The sequence below is a fragment of the Solanum pennellii genome, chromosome 7, assembly GCF_001406875.1.
Source record: "Solanum pennellii chromosome 7, SPENNV200".
Classification (NCBI taxonomy): domain Eukaryota; kingdom Viridiplantae; phylum Streptophyta; class Magnoliopsida; order Solanales; family Solanaceae; genus Solanum; species Solanum pennellii.
The window spans coordinates 21,260,516-21,278,648 of record NC_028643.1 but is presented as its reverse complement, the minus strand read 5'-3'; the positions used below and the strand labels follow the sequence as shown (position 1 = coordinate 21,278,648).

General features: G+C 35.5%; 1 protein-coding gene across 1 annotated transcript; it reads left to right on the top strand.

Moving 5' to 3' along the window:
* The first annotated feature begins 13,992 nt into the window (after window positions 1-13,992).
* On the top strand, window positions 13,993-15,671 carry LOC107024908 (probable arabinosyltransferase ARAD1). The gene is made up of 2 exons (XM_015225833.2): window positions 13,993-14,997; window positions 15,128-15,671. The coding sequence occupies exons 1-2, from the start codon at window positions 14,071-14,073 to the stop codon at window positions 15,626-15,628; spliced, it is 1,428 nt and encodes a 475-aa protein (XP_015081319.1). The 5' UTR covers window positions 13,993-14,070; the 3' UTR covers window positions 15,629-15,671.
* Window positions 15,672-18,133: the final 2,462 nt, after the last annotated feature.

The following is an 18,133-nucleotide window of genomic DNA, read 5'->3' as shown; positions in this document are numbered from 1 at the left end:
AACTACCACAGACTCACCCACCGGAGTAGAAACACGAATAGGCATGTCAAGTAATTCACAACGTAAATTAAGACCATTAGCAAATGAGGAAGATACATAAGAAAATGTGGATCCCGGATCAAACAATACAGAAGCCATGCAATCACAAACCAGAAGATTACCTGTGATGACAGCATCAGATGTCTCCGCCTCCGATCTCCCAGGGAAAGCATAACAATGGGCCCTTTCGTTTGTTTGTCCGTTGCCCCTACCATGTTGTGTTGTAGTGGCTCCAGTTTGCCCATCACCCCGGCCGTTTTGGTGACCACCATTACCTCGGCCACCACGTCCTCCAGAATAACGGCCTCTACCATGACCACCTCTGCCTCTAGCTATTGGGGGTCTATAACTCTGTTTTGGACAATTCCTCCTAATATGTCTAGTCTCCCCACATCCATAACACTCTCTGGATTCAAGCATAGGTCTCTCAGAGAAATGTTGACCGGTCTGAGGTGGACCCCCAACTACAGTCTGTAGTGAAGACTGAACGGGTCGAACTGAGTAACCTCCGGAACCCTGTCCTCTAGAGTAAGAACCATTAAACTCACCTCCCTTTCGAAACCTCTTTGATGTCGATGCCGTAGTGAATTCGTCTGGCTTCACTCCTTCCACCTCTATCACGAAATCTACCACTTCTTGGAAGGATTTCGCTGTAGCCGCTACCTGTAAGGCTGAAATCCGCAAATCTGACCTCAACCCTTTCACAAAACGGCGAATCCGCTCTTGTGAACTGAAGCAAAGCTGAGTGGCATACCTAGATAGTGCACGAAACTTAGCCTCATATGCATTGACCGACATCCTACCCTGCTCTAGGCTCAAGAACTCATCCCTTTTCCTATCCCTCAAAGTCCGGGGGATATACTTCTCCATAAACAAGCTAGAGAATGAGGCCCAAGTCATAGGTGGTGCCTCTGTTGGTTGACACTCAACATGTGACCGCCACCACATTTTGGCGTTCCCTTGAAACTGATAAGTCACGAACTCAACACCAAACCGTTCTACTATACCCATTTTGTGTAGTAGCTCATGACAGTCAACCAGAAAATCGTAAGCATCCTCAGATTCAGCACCCTTGAAGACTGGAGGTTTCAATTTCAAGAACTTACTGAAAAGTTCATGCTGATCGCTTGTCATTATAGGCCCTGTAGTCAAACGAGGAAACGTGCCTATTTCCAATGAAACATCCATGCGGGGAGCCGCAGCAGTTGCCTGTTGTACTTCCGGAACCTGAGGTGCTGGTGTAGAAAACACTGGAGGTGTTTGACCTTGATCAGATAACCCACTAAGATAAGCAAGAACCTGATTAATCATCTCTGGGGTAGGTTGGGGTGGTAGTTCCTCATTCTGCACTTGCTCAGTTTCCCCTTCCTCACCCTCTCTTACTACTTCCTCAGTCGGTGGAGGAGTCACCGCCCTAGTACTAGATGGGGCAGGTGCTTGTCCTCTTCCCCTAGAGGACGTCCTCCCACGACCTCTACCACGGCCTCTTGCCGCTGCTCTTCCTCGAGCTACAGCCCCAGTGGCTGGCTCAGACGCACCCTGTCCCGCCGGTGCTGGTGTTGACGTAGTCGTTGCTCTAGTTCTAACCATCTGCGAAATAGAGTGAAGATGGTCAGATACCAATTTGTATCACCTAGATACCAATTGGATCCAAGTAATAGCACGAAAGAAAGAAAGAATGGAATTTTCCTAAAGTCCTATAGCCTCTCAAAGAAAAGTAAAGGCGTCCCCCTACCGTTCCTTAAGACTCTACTAGACTCGTTCTTGTGTGATGAGACCAACGAACCTAATGCTCTGATACCAAGTTTGTCACGACCCAAAACGGGCCGCGACTGGCACCCACACTTATCCTACTATGTGAGCGAACCAACCAATCTAAACCCCAACATTTCAACCATAAATAACAAAATATAATGCGGAAGACTTAAAACTCATTAATGAAAATCGATTAAATAACTTATAAAAACTCAATACTATTTATTCCCAAAACCTGGAAGTCATCACCACAAGAACATCTATCCTCAAATTACTAATCTAAGAGTATCTAAGAAACTAAAATAAGTAAAAAGCTAGTCCATGCCGGAATCTCAAGGCATCAAGACATGAAGAGGAAGATCCAGTCCAAGCTAGAAGCAATAGCTCACCCTGAAATCTGGCTTGATGAAGACTGGCTAGAGTTGCGGTTGAGTTGAAGACGATGGCACGTTTGCTGCACTCCACAAATAACAAAGAAAAACAATTACAAGTAGGGGTCAGTACAAAACACGAGTACTGAGTAGGTATCATCGGCCAACTCAAAATAGAAAGCAATATATTTCAGATAATAACATAAAATCAACTAATATTCTTAACAGGTGATAGCAACAAGTATAAGAATCATTTATAACATCACCAAACACATCTATGAGGACTCAAGCCTCCACATCATACTCTTTTTGGGAAACAAGTTCTTTAGATTGAGTATATTAACATATTTCAAGATTCATTCTCTTTACTAATCCTGGTGTCGGAACGTGACACTCCGATCCATCTACTATCCTGGTGTCGGAACGTGACACTCCGATCCCCTAATTCTACGTGTCGGTTCGTGACACCCGATCCCCTAATTCTACGTGTCGGTTCGTGACACCCGATCCCCTAATTCTACGTGTCGGTTCGTGACACCCGATCCCCTAATTCTACGTGTCGGTTCGTGACACCCGATCCCCTAATTCTACGTGTCGGTTCGTGACACCCGATCCCCTAATTCTACGTGTCGGTTCGTGACACCCGATCCCCTAATTCTACGTGTCGGTTCGTGACACCCGATCCCCTAATTCTACGTGTCGGTTCGTGACACCCGATCCCCTAATTCTACGTGTCGGTTCGTGACACCCGATCCCCTAATTCTACGTGTCGGTTCGTGACACCCGATCCCCTAATTCTACGTGTCGGTTCGTGACACCCGATCCCCTAATTCTACGTGTCGGTTCGTGACACCCGATCCCCTAATTCTACGTGTCGGTTCGTGACACCCGATCCCCTAATTCTACGTGTCGGTTCGTGACACCCGATCCCCTAATTCTACGTGTCGGTTCGTGACACCCGATCCCCTAATTCTACGTGTCGGTTCGTGACACCCGATCCCCTAATTCTACGTGTCGGTTCGTGACACCCGATCCCCTAATTCTACGTGTCGGTTCGTGACACCCGATCCCCTAATTCTACGTGTCGGTTCGTGACACCCGATCCCCTAATTCTACGTGTCGGTTCGTGACACCCGATCCCCTAATTCTACGTGTCGGTTCGTGACACCCGATCCCCTAATTCTACGTGTCGGTTCGTGACACCCGATCCCCTAATTCTACGTGTCGGTTCGTGACACCCGATCCCCTAATTCTACGTGTCGGTTCGTGACACCCGATCCCCTAATTCTACGTGTCGGTTCGTGACACCCGATCCCCTAATTCTACGTGTCGGTTCGTGACACCCGATCCCCTAATTCTACGTGTCGGTTCGTGACACCCGATCCCCTAATTCTACGTGTCGGTTCGTGACACCCGATCCCCTAATTCTACGTGTCGGTTCGTGACACCCGATCCCCTAATTCTACGTGTCGGTTCGTGACACCCGCTCCCCTAATTCTACGTGTCGGTTCGTGACACCCGCTCCCCCAATCTCTTCACTTTAGTTCATCAAGCCTTCTTTTATACCAAGGCATCATCAATCTCATTAACAAAGTAGATTAGGGTTTTTCAAGATTTAGGATTCAATAGCTTCATCATGCTTATTTTATCACAATTATATAATCACATTCATACAAGCATACAATTAAGCATATAGAAGGGTTTACAATACTACCCAATACATATCATTCGCTATTAAGAGTTTACTACGAATAGCATAAACCATAACCTACCTCCACCGAAGATTCGTGATCAAGCAAGCAAATTCCCCAAATTCTTGTTGTCCTCTTCGTTTCTCTCTCTCTCTACTCGTTCTCCCTCTCTTTCTGTTCTTTTTCTTTTTCTTATTCAAACCCTCTTTCTTTTACCCTAATTAGCATATAATTAAGTATAAAGGTTGCAATAATATCCCACTAATTAACTCAAGGTTACCTCTTTTAACCCCCAAGTAATTAGACTTATTAACATTAACCCTCTAACTTTATAATTAAAGCAGGAATAGTCCAAAACGCCCCTTAAATTACTTAACAGAAATCCGACCCAGCCTGGGATTACGCAGCCTGTGACGGCCCGTCGTGCCTGCGACGGTCCGTCCTGCTGCTTCCGTCACAAAGTTCAGAGACTCAATTTCCTTGAAGAGTCTGTGACGGTCCGTCGTGCCCACGACGGTCCGTCCTGCCATTCCGTTACGAAGTTCAGAGAGTCGATTTCAGTACCCAAATTTCAGAATTCTAAGTGTTTTGGAACGAGACCCCCACGACGGTCCGTCGTGCCCATAACAGTCCGTCGTGGGATCCGTCGACTCAGCCAGTTTTTCCAGAAATAAAATCTGCTGCTCAAAACGACTAAACAGGTCGTTACAGTATTTAGATGTTTTTTTCCCTCATTTTTATTACTTTGTGAATATAGTAATATAGGTTATTTTTATATGTATTAGGTACATAATTATGAATATCTATGTTTATATATTATTTAATTATGGTCTTTGAGATGGTAACACGTATCTTAGGCATAATACATAAACATGACCCTTGAATTGGTGTCAGCGGACAACTATAACCTTTAACTTTGGGTGTGCACAAGCAGACACAACTATACACTTATGTGTATACTTATTCAATTTTATACATATATATTTAAGTGTCTACTTGTGCACAGTTAATGTTGGAGGTCATAGTTGTCAACTGAAGCCAAGTTAAGGATCATATTTATGTATTATGCATGTATCTTATGCAATCAAGTTATTTATCTTTTTTCATATTTTTATGATTTTACCCCTTATATTTCTTGGTAAATATATTTATTCTTACAAATAAAATAAATGCATAACGATTAATGTATTTAATGTCCTAAAAAATTATATGTTAAAGTTATAATAACTCATGTCTCTTATCTTCATTATAACTTCTGCTCTTAAATATTATTGATAACTCATGTTTGTTTTATTTTTATTATTTTAAAAAAAATTCTTTGATGTAGTAAAGAAATGTGATAATAAAGACTGAACGTACAGGTTCAAAAACTTTTTAAAATAGCAAAAGTAATTTTCATAAAGGAAAAATTAAGCAGAAAAGCAACATATACTAATTAATTAGCTAAAAATTAAGCAGAAAAGCAAACATATACTAATTAATTAGCTAATATAGCTATAGTTTGAATGAATTATGGCTCGCGACTTAATTTTAGTTTTAAGTATGTCCTTTGTCCTCTTTTATACATATAGAAATACAAATTATATATATATATATATATATATATACACACACACACACACACACAATTATATGACATATATACAAGTACAATTAGCCTCTCTCCATTCTCCGGCTTTTCTCGCTCGCCTATCTCGCTCGTCACTTTTCTCCTTATAACATGTAGCTATGAATTGTAATTAGCAAACTATAACTATAAAATGTAATTAAGTTATTATTGAGTGACTATATACGAAAGTTCCCTTTCATAAATGATCAAGTACTCAAATTATAGATGAAACTTAAACAAAATATATTGTTTTCAACTTAATACATAAATTGTTATTTCAAATATGACCTCTTATTTCATTTACTTAGCCATTTATGCACTCTAAATTGTTTGGTCTACCATTTGCATATAATATCTGAATTTTTGACCAAAATGAGCTATTTTAAAAATCAATTCACCTAACTGATATGTTTTTACTTTTTTTTTATAAAAATAGTATAAACGTACTTTATGGATATATTGTTTTCAACTTTATACATTGTTATTTCAAATATGACCTCTTATTTCATTTACATAGCCATTTATGCACTCTAAATTGTTTGGTCTACCATTTGCATATAATATCTAAATTTTTGACCAAAATGAGCTATTTTAAAAATCAATTCACCTAACTAATATGTTTTTACTTTTTTTTTATAAAAATAGTATAAACGTACTTTATGGTAACGTTTTAGGCTTTATTTAATTTTAAAAAATATTAACGCCGTTTAGTTAATATACGTTACTGGCAGTAACGATTTTAGATTAAATGTGACACGGCCCACCCCTTTCACCAGATGACGTCGTTTTTTATTTTCTTTAACTTTAGTTTTCCATTATCTTTGGCTGTCTTCTAAATCCTTTCACCCATTTTAGTGTAAACAAAAACTTGGCAGCGGCGATTGAAACCCATAACCCATTTCATTGTAAACAAAAATTTGGCAACGGCGACTGAAACCCATAACTCCATTCCCGACGATAGTTTGTGGTCAAAGTGGAGGCGTGAAAGAACAGAAAGACAATGAATGGGTGAAAACCTCATATGCTGGATAAACGGTAATTGTAGTATTTCCAAATCAATTTTGGGGATTTCTTGTTATATCAAATTTCAGGATAAATTACGACTATGTATCTTCTTGAAAGCTTGGATTCAAGTTAATTTTTATGTGTTAGAGACTTGAGGTTTTTTTTTAATCCTTACAAATTAGTAGATGAAATGCTTGAATTTTAGAATTTTGATCTTCTCGTATTTATATCGTTTTGGTTATATAGAATAATCACTCAAGAAATTCTAATATGTATGTTCTGTTTTTTTTTTTTTTGAATTCATGCATCTTGTTGATGCAAAGAGAAACAATGAAAAAATGTTCGCATGAAAATGGAAGGGAAGACTATAACAGATTGACGTGCAATGCGCCTCTACTAAAATTGAATTCATTTTCCAAATTTCTGATGAAACATTAAGTGACAGTACATTATTTTGATTTTTGGGACTAACATTAATATTTAATTTACTTTCATATGAATTTTTCAGTTTAATAGATACGTATATGACTGGTTATAGTGCATACCAATTGAATCCCGGTCCACTTGAACCATCGGTATTAACTCAACAACTTACCCATAGGTCACGAGATATATGGGATGGAAGTGTTAACATGATTTTAAATACGAGGAGGTGTGATGGAAAATTTTGGGACCTCGTAAAGAAATATGTCACTTATCCACGAATCTTAGAAATGATTGAATTATCAGGATTATATGGTGTTTATAGATCAAATCGACCTTCTATTGATCGTAGCTTGATCACTTCACTAGTAGAGAGATGGCGTCCTGAGACTCATACATTTCACTTTAGGATGGGTGAGGCGACAATCACCTTGCAAGATGTAGAGGTGTTGTATGGCTTACCTGTGAACGGTGATCCGATACTTGGTGATGAGTCGATAAGGACCATAGGGGACTGACAAAATATTTGTGAAAGATTGTTAGGTTTTATTCCACGTCCTCAAGACTTTAAGCGTAGCAGCCTCAAGGTAACTGCACTTAGTGCGCATATGCTCGAGCAACTACAGTTACCTGACTTGGCAACACAAGATATGATCGATCAAATGGCTAGATGTTACATGTTTTGGATGATTGCTGGTATGGTGATGGCAGATACATCTGACAACTATTTAATATGATCGATCAAATTGCTAGATGTTACATGTTTTGGACGATTGCTGGTATGATGATGGCATATACATCTGACAACTATTTAAAACTTATGTATCTTCCTATGCTCGAGGATATCAATGTAGTTAGCTCTTATAGTTGGGGTAGTGCGACCTTAGTGTGCTTGTACTCGCTTTTTTTGTAAGGCCTCATAGAGTAACCAAAACGAGGTAGCTGAATTTCTACCACTACTTCAGGTATACTTAATAACTACATCAATTCCTTTATAAATATTTCTTCTAGTTTATAATCTCATAATTATATATTTATATATAATGTTGAGATTTGGGCATGGGAGAGAGTTACTGTCCTCAGACCTCAGGTAATAGCACAAAGGGACATCAAAAATAATTTTCTTGCTTGTTTACCTAGGGGTCCATGTGCTACACGATGGTTTGCACATTTTAGTTGGACTGAAACCACTAAACATGTGTTGGAAGTTTTTAGGGATGCACTTGATTCCATGACAGAGGATCAGGTATGATGGTATACCATTTTTCTTTTAAAAAAATTATGTATATATTGTAGTTGAAACTCATTTATTTTTCTTTATGTAGTTTATTTGGGAACCTTATTTGGATGACTTGATTGAGAGTCTTCCTGATTATTGTCAAATTGGACGAGACATATGGTGTGTAAGAGCACCAATTTTTTGTTAGGATATCGTCGAGGTTCACTTTCTTGATCGAGTTATGAGGCAATTTGGATTAAAACAAACAATACCGACTCCATTTCTATTTGATGCCACACATTTTCACCATGATCGTAGGGGTAGACCAAATACAAATTGGAAGTTGGAGCATGCTCAATGGTTGCCTCTTTGGAACCAACGACTTAAATATATTTGTGATGCTCCGGTCAATTGTGAACCACTTCGATATGACGACCCTTACCTTATTTGATTTAGATGCATTACTCGTCTTGTTATCGGTAATCCTACTCAGCGCCCTCAACAATAATAAGGTTATGTTCCAAATTCAACGGCATATGAAACAATGGTATGTATTAGATTTGGTGTGTTTGTTATTTATCTTTTGAGGATAATATTACTTCTTCTCGAAAACTGTGACTTGGAAAATTGTTATCTATGTTTTTTCTTAAAAAATATTATAAGTGTTTCAGACTGATTTTTGTTTGAACATTTGTTAGAAAAAAGAATGGAAAATGTTTGTAAGAAAAAAATGATTGTTGCGTAGGTGCGTCATATTCATTCCATGGTTGATAGAGCAAAAGCACTTGGTGATCAGCCATCAATGAAGGATTTATACATATTTCGTGCAATGGTCCGGAATGAAGGAGAAAAGTGTTTGACATATGTGCACGAGGCTGGTAGGATTAATGTACAAGCCTATTATAGAAGAGATGAGGTACATAATGATTATTTACATCCATTTTATTATGTATTCTAGTTGTCCTTGGCCAATTAGGACGACGATAGAATTTATTACTTCTCATAGCAAAACTTGGTAATGTCCAATATGCCTCATGACCAACTGGTGAGAATGACCCAGAATATGTTGCAACATAATTCTCTATTATGAAATGCTCGCTAACAAAATTTCTATCTAGCCCTCCCATTCTATCAGTTACCTTCATGACATGTGAACATGGAAATTGCAAATTAACCCACTTTCCATAATCACTTTTATTCAGTGAAACACAATGAGGGTTACCATCGGTACCATCAACCTGTATAGATCTAACCTCATATACCCCTGTGGGTATATTTCAATAAAAAACAAAGTGCCTTTTTGAACTTTCATAATTCTTCTCCCACTTTATTTTGAACCTCTCAGTCCATAATTTATTTTGTTCTGCAAGTTGGTGTGCTTTTTGAAACCTACGTGCATACCGTTCAATAGTTTTCTCCAATGAAAGTGTAACCATAACAGTGACAGGCAAACCTCGTGCTTTTTCCAACACTCCATTGAACGACTCTGAAAGATTTGTTGTCAACACTCCCCATTGTTTTCCATCATCATGACTAACAGTCCATTTGTCCAAGGGAATTTCCATGAGGTATTCATGTGCTTCGAGATTTTCTTCTTTAATTTGCCACATCAAGGACTCAAACTTCCTCACTTGATGGGCTGAAGCAGCCCTCCACATCAATCTGCTGAGGTACTTTTTTGGAAATTTAGATTGAAAGTTGCTCTTCAGATGTCTTATGCAAAATCGATGGAAGGCTCGAGGCTCTTGAAATCGCTGCAACTCCTGCAAACTAGTCAAGATTCCTTTTGCCCTATCAGATATAACACATACATCTTGTTTACTTTTTATGACATGTGCACTCAAATTTCTAAAAAACCATTTTCATGCCTCTTTTGACTCTTTGTCTACAATAGCAAACGCTAAAGGGAGAATGTTATCATTTCCATCAATTTCAACAACAATTAATAATTTATTCTCATATTTTCCATAAATATGTGTTTCATCTACTGAAATAACTGGGCAAAATGTTTGGAATCCATCAATGCATGGCTTGAAAGCCCAAAAATACAAGTTTAAAAGTTTTTACCTCCGATGAACTCATAGACTCTTGGTGTTTCCATTCCATAATTGTTTCACGGTTAAAGTGTTGAAAAACTGCAAAAAAATTTAGGTAAGTCACTAAATGATTTCTCAAAGTCACCATACACCAATTCAAATGCACGTTGACGTTCAAGCCACGCTTTTCTGTATGTCACTTGATGACCAAATATTTCGTGAATCTTTGAAATGACATCTACCACCAAGTACTTAGGATTTTTTCTAATTTGATTTAAAATAGTGATGAAATCAAATTGGTATTTAGATTGGCGTGGCCGCTAGAAAGCCCTTCAGTCTCACATATATGATTTTCAATATATTTTCCAATCTTCCAAAGGCTATCTCCAACTTTTTGTCCTCGAAGAAACCACAAGCAACCCAATAAATTAGAAAACTTACATCTCACAACCCATAGAATTTTGGTAGATGTTACCACCTTGAACTCCTTATTTTTGTGCAAACTCCAAATCGTTATAGCCCGTTTCAACTTTTCTTTACTACTAAAAAACAATCTTTTTTCAAATCTTTTTTTGCTTCCTCAGACCAAACTGAACAATATTCTATCTCAGATTCACATGTAGACATGAAAATGTCTTCCTCATTCTCTAATGTCCTGAAATAGGGTATGTTCATGAGACACAACCTGATCATGATTGTGAAGATTTACACCATTTTGAGAAAAGTCTCTAATATCATCGATATTTTCATCAGGTTCACTTTCATCACCATCTTTTGGAGGTTCATCTTCCTCCGAACTTTCATCACTAATTTCAGCATTTACATCATTATATAGATCAATGTTGATATCATTGTCTCTGTAAAATATTAGTCAAATTTTAGCAAAAATATAAATATAGAAGTTTGTTTTAAAAGCAGTAATTTATACTCTAGAAGGTTATTTCTTCTATCAATAAGAGAAAATTTGTGTATGCTGACAATAAAAAATATCTTATTAACTTGTGACACTGAAATTCAGTAAAAATAGATTTGTTGTTTACCTGGCATCATATTCCCTGTAACTATTATAAATATGCATTTGACTACTTGAGCCTTCACCAAACGATTGATGATCATGCATCAACAATTGTTGGAATGGTGGTTGAACAACCGATTCTACAAAATTAGGTTGATTGGCCGTGGTAAGCCATAATTTTGAGTTAATAAATTCATGTGATAACCATGATGACCACTAACTTGAAATACAACATTTTGATATGTTGATTTGGTCTTTACATACATTTCCAAAACATTTATATCAATCTTATCTGCAAATTTTTGAGGTATGAAAAGAAATTGTAACAGAAATTGGTCATTCTCAATTTTAAACTCAATGAACCTTGTATTATTACCTTGAATTGAACATGGATATTTTCCAGAAATATCCATATGAATATTTTCACTATTTGTTCCCATTTTCTCATGCAACAATTCAACCAATTCAACATAGTTAGTTGAGGTAGACATGTTAATAATCGTTCTACCACATTCAGTATACCTAAATCCGTTCATATCCGTAATTATTTCGCCACCCCAATACAAAGCAACCATCACATTATATTCAAAGCTCGTCATCTTTATCCTACACATAAAAATAAGATAATTTTTTTAAATAATATTAATAAATTAGAAAAACAATTTTAAAGTTATAGTTAGAATTTAACAAAATATGATAAACTTGACTTTTTTAATTCATACCTGATGAAGTTTTGTGATTATTTTAACATGGGCTACACAAGTTAAAGTTTTGCTGAATTATGTTGGACATGCAAAATATTACAACATTTATCTATAGTCACTTTGGTCAGTTTGAAAAATGGAAGAATATGACTTCAACAGAGTGTTGTAACCAATAGTCACGCTTTTAAGGTAAAACGTTACTATGAGTAACGTTTTATAGCTACATACGCAGAATTAGATTCTAAATTTGCAGGATTTGAAGACCTGTGATTGGATTCTTAAGAAACGTTACTCATAAGAACATTTAAGGTGTAAAACGTTACTCAAAGTAACGTTTTACAGTACATGATTTGATTTCACCTTTTGCAGGATTGGAGGCAGGGGCATGTGATTGGATTCTCCATAAACGTACTTGTGAGTAACGTTTTATACCTATAACGTTATCCACAGTCACGTTTATTCATTAACGTCGTCAACCCCGTCAGCTTTTTGTCCATTAAAATTTTAGAATAAAAATATCCTAAAACGTTACCATGAAGTACGTTTATACTAGATTTGTAAAAAAAATAAAAATATATTATTTTGATAAATTGGATTAAATAATGACTTAGTTTGGTCATTGTTACTATAATATCTATTTAGCATATTGAAAAAACACTTGAAAAGAGATATCATGTTCAAGATGAAGGCAAAGATTTACATTGTCTTTTATGTCGTTGACTTGAATATAAATATTTCATACTACTTCGTTATAATATTTTTTTTATAAATAGTAATTTCTGCTGTAACCGCGAAGCACGGATAGTTTCATTAGTTTAAAATGAAGTACTCTTTACACATGAAAATATGAGTAAATTTGTAGTTTACCCAATCCATTTATTATTAATCCATTTCTACCCATATGAAATATTTATGAATTTAATTATTATTCATTTTATATTGATCAATTTTTAACCCACCCAAATTTAATTTATTCCGTCTATTTACCACCACTAAATTGTCGAGTCACGTCTCTTAAAGTTAAGTTGATGAGATGGACAAAGAGATACTGAAAGAATGCATTGAAACATTTTGAAAAATAAAATGTTTAATATCTTTATGCTTTAAGTGGATTTTTTTATTATAAATAAATTTAGTTATGATGCTGAGGGTTTGACTTAGAATATAGGTAGCTATGAGTCATGTCCCACCGCTTGCTCTAAGTCTATGACACATGAGTGGAGTTGATCCATGAGAAATGAGATAGTGATGATTTTAATAAACAAATGCATTATAAAATACTCTAAGTTATTGTGTTAAATGCAAGATTTTTAATGTATTTCTAGAAGATATTTTTGTTATTGATTATGTTTTTTTTGTACTGTGCATATTTCGAAAGGTTAAACACTTTTTTTAAAAAAAAATAATTCTATTTTATAAATAAAATACAAGTGTTTGAAAGTTTAAATTTTAGATCTTGAATATTGAATACATTCAAAAACTGTATGATGATGACAACATTAGGTAAATTATTAAATTTTATGATGAATCAATTTAATTGGGGTTCAACTTATTCTATGTTCTTACAATGTTGTCTTAGTATTATTTCTTTATTTGTTGGCACAATTTAAGATGATAAAGACTTAAAAGTCAAGATATTATAATTATCTCTCTATGTTTTCCCCCCAATAGTCAGAGCATGGACACTTCTACAAATTTTACTGTCTTAATAAGTAATAGCAACATTTTTTTTAGTCTGCTCCACAAGTTTAGGAAGAAATTGCAATTTTTAGAGGATTAATATGGATATTAACTCAATTGGATAGAGTATCAAATTATGTTTAGAGTACTTCCTTGGTCTAGTTTTAATTGTTGTATTGCATTTTTCAAAAGTCAAAATTGATTAATTTTTCATTGTCAAATTATATTACATTTATTCAATGTTTTAGACAAGAAAATTCAGATATTCAAAATTGCAATTTTTTATAATAGAAAAAATAAATAATGAAATATTAGTCAAAATTCTTACTGTATGACTTAAAAAAAGGAAATTATGACAATTAAGAAAGTATTAATTAATAATAGTTATTTAAAGAAAGGTTAAGGAATATGTAATGTTGTTTTTACCTGTCTCAAGAATCGGTCAAACAACCATATGAAAGTAGTTGTGTTTACAATTTCTGATTACTTTCTTTAACATCCATGGATCTGTTTAGATTAGAAGATGTCTTTTTTTATTGAAAAGAGTATGCTAGCATCAAGATTTCTATTTTGCCTAATAGCCATTTCGATTTTGGTCTTGATTGTTTCTTCATTGTCCCTTGTCCAATTTGCTGACAATTCATTCGTTGTGAATACTAATAATTCTTCTCTTTACTCAACCTCATGTGTAGAATCTAAAATCCCTTTTTCGCCTCTTAACATTACATCATCTGAAGAAAACGCGAAAAGCCACAATACAACATCATTTGAAGCATCCAGTTATATTAGCAATTCACGTGGATATATATCTGACACTAAACAAGCTCTTCTTAGGGTGTATATGTATGACTTACCCCCTGAATTTCACTTTGGTCTATTAGGTTGGAAAGGAAACGGAAAGGAAATGTGGCCTAATGTTGATATGCAGGGTCACGTACCCTCATACCCCGGTGCCTTAAATTTACAACATAGCGTTGAATATTGGCTTACCCTTGATCTTCTATCGTCTAATATTACAAGACCATGCACTGCTATTAGAGTGAAGAATTCAAGTGAGGCCGATGTAGTTTTTGTCCCATTCTTTTCGTCTTTGAGTTACAATAGGCATTCTAGGCCTCCTAGGAAGGGAAAGGTCAGTTTAAATAGAATACTACAGGATAAAGTGGTAGAGTTTTTAAGAAGTAGACATGAGTGGAAGATAAATGGTGGCGTAGATCATGTGATTGTTGCTCACCATCCTAATAGCATGTTGGTTGCAAGAAAGAAGTTGAGCTCTGCAATGTTTGTGCTTGCAGATTTTGGAAGGTACCGAACAAAAATAGCAAATATTGAAAAGGATGTGATTGCGCCTTACAAACATATCGTCAGGACATTAGATGCTAACAACTCGCCCTCTTTTGAGCAACGTCATATATTAGTGTATTTCCAGGGGGCAATTTATAGGAAAAGTGTAAGTTGCAATTCTGTTTTTAATTCCTTGTTTCTATCATTTTTATGCTTGAAAAAAAAAAGGAGTTTGGTAGTCATGTTATGGAACTGAAGTAGATAATAATAGTTTTTCTTTGCTTATATAATACCAGGGTGGAACGATCCGTCAAGTATTATACAACCTTCTCAAGAACGAAAAAGATGTACACTTCACTTTTGGAAGCGTCAAATCAAATGGTGTTAGGGAGGCTGGACGTGGAATGGCCTCTTCCAAATTCTGCCTGAATATTGTTGGAGACACCCCTTCATCCAATCGCTTATTTGATGCTATTTCTAGTCATTGTATTCCTGTAATTATTAGTGATGATATTGAGCTACCATTTGAAGATGTTCTCGATTATTCTAAGTTTTGCATCTTTATTCGTTCTTCATACGCTGTAAGGAAGGGATATCTTCTTAATTTCCTTAGAGGAATCAAGGAGGATCAGTGGATCAAAATGTGGAAAAGGTTGAAGGAGTTCACAAAACATTTTGAGTACCAATATCCATCCCAACCTAATGATGCAGTTGATATGATTTGGCAGGCAATTGCAAGAAAGTTGTCGTTTATGCAACTGAAGGCTCATCGCCACAACAGATATCGTACTTCATAGCTCATTGTACCTTGATTCTATTGGAGGCACTTACCCTCTGAAATTATTTATCTATTTATATTGACATCTTTGAGAGTGCTTGTAAATTCAATTCATAATTTGAAGTTACATATACAAGTTTATGCATTGTGGACTGCTCTCCGGCAGAAATCTATGTACCACCATAAAACTATCATTGATGTGAACGCGAATTAATCCAAATATGTTGATAGCACAAGTGTGCCCCTACGATGAAGAGCATTGTGGAACAGAAAATGTTAAAAAGATTGAAAAAACTAATCTATTTGACCACGATTCTAGATTTACATAACACAAAACCTTCTTCATATTTTGACTACTCCATCTATCTCAATTTATGTGACTTCCTTTCTTTTTTAGTCCGTACAAAAGAAAATGACACATTTATATATTAACACTTTAATTATATAAATGTATATTTTACCCTTAATCAAATGATTTATAACCACACAAATCTCTATCATTCATTTTGGACCACAAGTTTCAAAAGTCTTCATCTCTTTCTTAAATTCGGTGGGCGGAGGGAGTATTATTATCTATAATTTCAAAATATTACGTATCTTACCACTAATGAAGAGTTGAGAAAGATATGCCTAGATGCATGTAACTCTATTACCAGATACACTAAAATAGGGAGAGAGACGAACTAGAAGGGGAGGGAGGCGAGCGAGATTTGTAATGTATCGTAGATAGATGTGAATACTCCAGATAAAAACGCTAGACAAATGTATATGTATGTACCTGATGTGATTCACATGTATTTGGATACCTGATACATAGGAGAGTGGCCAGTGATATGGGAGGGAGGCGAACGAGATTTGTTTTGTATCCAAGATACATCCAAATAACTTTTTGAATTTCATTCTTTCGGAAATTCGGGTTGTAACAAAAAAATGAAACATCGTAACACTCTAATCAGTTGTGACTCCTCTTGTTGAAAAGAAAGATGTGTCTCTTTTTTTTTTCCATTTGAATATAGTGTATATATCTAGAATAAATTACACCTAATTTTTACCTCATGTATCGCAACGTATCTAGACGCATCAAAATCTTGTAAATTTTGTAAAACTGCAAACAATTAGCTATGAATTACTTGAAGAGGCCCCGAGTCATGCTGGGAATTGGTGAAGGGGGAGGGGGTGGGGAGTTGAATAATTTTTTCATCATTAAAAAGGGGGAAAATGTTATTTGGAGATAATTTGGAGTTTTAATGATTAAACAAATTTAAGGAATGATCAAATAAGGGGAGCCATGCCAGTTACTTGAAGAGTCATACTGATATGAAAATTGGTGAAAGGGGGGGGGGAGTTGAATAGGTTTGTCATCATCAAAAAGGGAAAAATATTATATTGAAGCTGATATGAAGTTCTGATGATTTTACAAACTTCGGATGCTAACAATAGACCTGGTCGAGGAACGACTACGTACATGAAAAAGACAAATGTCTAAAAGTTGTCAAATCTGATGTGGTTGGTGCACGTCTTTTTCGTCAATGACGTTTCTCCAAGGGCTTGTGTCCATTTTATATTAGGCTCTTATCCAAAAACACAACTCAAGTTTTGACTGACAAAGTTTTGCATTCTAAAAATTCATAAGCTTACAAAGAAAAGTCATCTTCAAGAAAGAACACTGCTGATACTCAACAAAGAACCTGATAGCGTGCTGAAGCGTCTTTTTTGTATTTTAAAATTTGTGTCTTAAGTTCTTTATATTGTAAATCTACTCCTAAGTTATAAAAGATAGTAGATCGGTTGCTTTTCTAAGTCTTTAGGTTGAGTCGGATTAACTAGAGTTAGTTAGCCGGATTATCTATGCTTTAATCAAGACTTTTTGCATCATTGTTTTGATGTACTCTTGGTTAGAGTTGCCTAAGAGTGTCAACTAGAGTTAGTTGATGTGTGCGTACAACAGAATTGTTGCTTGGTTCTTCTCGTATCTTTGAGATTTGTAGTTGGTGGCTACCCAAACTAATCACAAATTAGTAAAATTCAAATAATGAATTCAAATTTAAGCTTTATAATGACCATCAATGGTGAACTCTTGCAATAATTTTAGAGACTTGAATTTTTTACGTAAGACATGATTTTGTACAATTTTTTGGACATTATGTTCCTCTATTTCTTCGTGTTTTTGAGTGAAAATAGTGGAATATGGATAAAAATTGATTTGAAGATAGTTATTTAAATGAAAATTTCAAAAAAAGAAGAAGAAAAATAAAAGAGAAAAAAAGAATAAGGAGGATGATAAATATTGTTAGAGAAAGAGACGAAGAAGCAAAAGAATTAAAAAAAAAAAAGAAGAGGAGGAAGAGGAAAAACCAGAAAAGAGCTGGAAAAAAAGGCGAACTGCCTACAATTTTCTTAATTCCAAAAATATGTTATGCTTAGTTAGAAAAATTATGTTGTCATAGATGATAAATATTTCTATAATATAACATTTATGTGATTTACCCACATATATATATATATATATATATATATATATATA

Excerpts from the sequence above, each read along its gene's own strand:
- LOC107024908 (XM_015225833.2), top strand. The coding sequence starts at position 14,071 with ATGTCTTTTTTTATTGAAAAGAGTATGCTAGCATCAAGATTTCTATTT. Across the intron at positions 14,998-15,127 it reads GGGCAATTTATAGGAAAAGT|GGTGGAACGATCCGTCAAGT; the intron begins GTAAGTTGCAAT and ends ATATAATACCAG.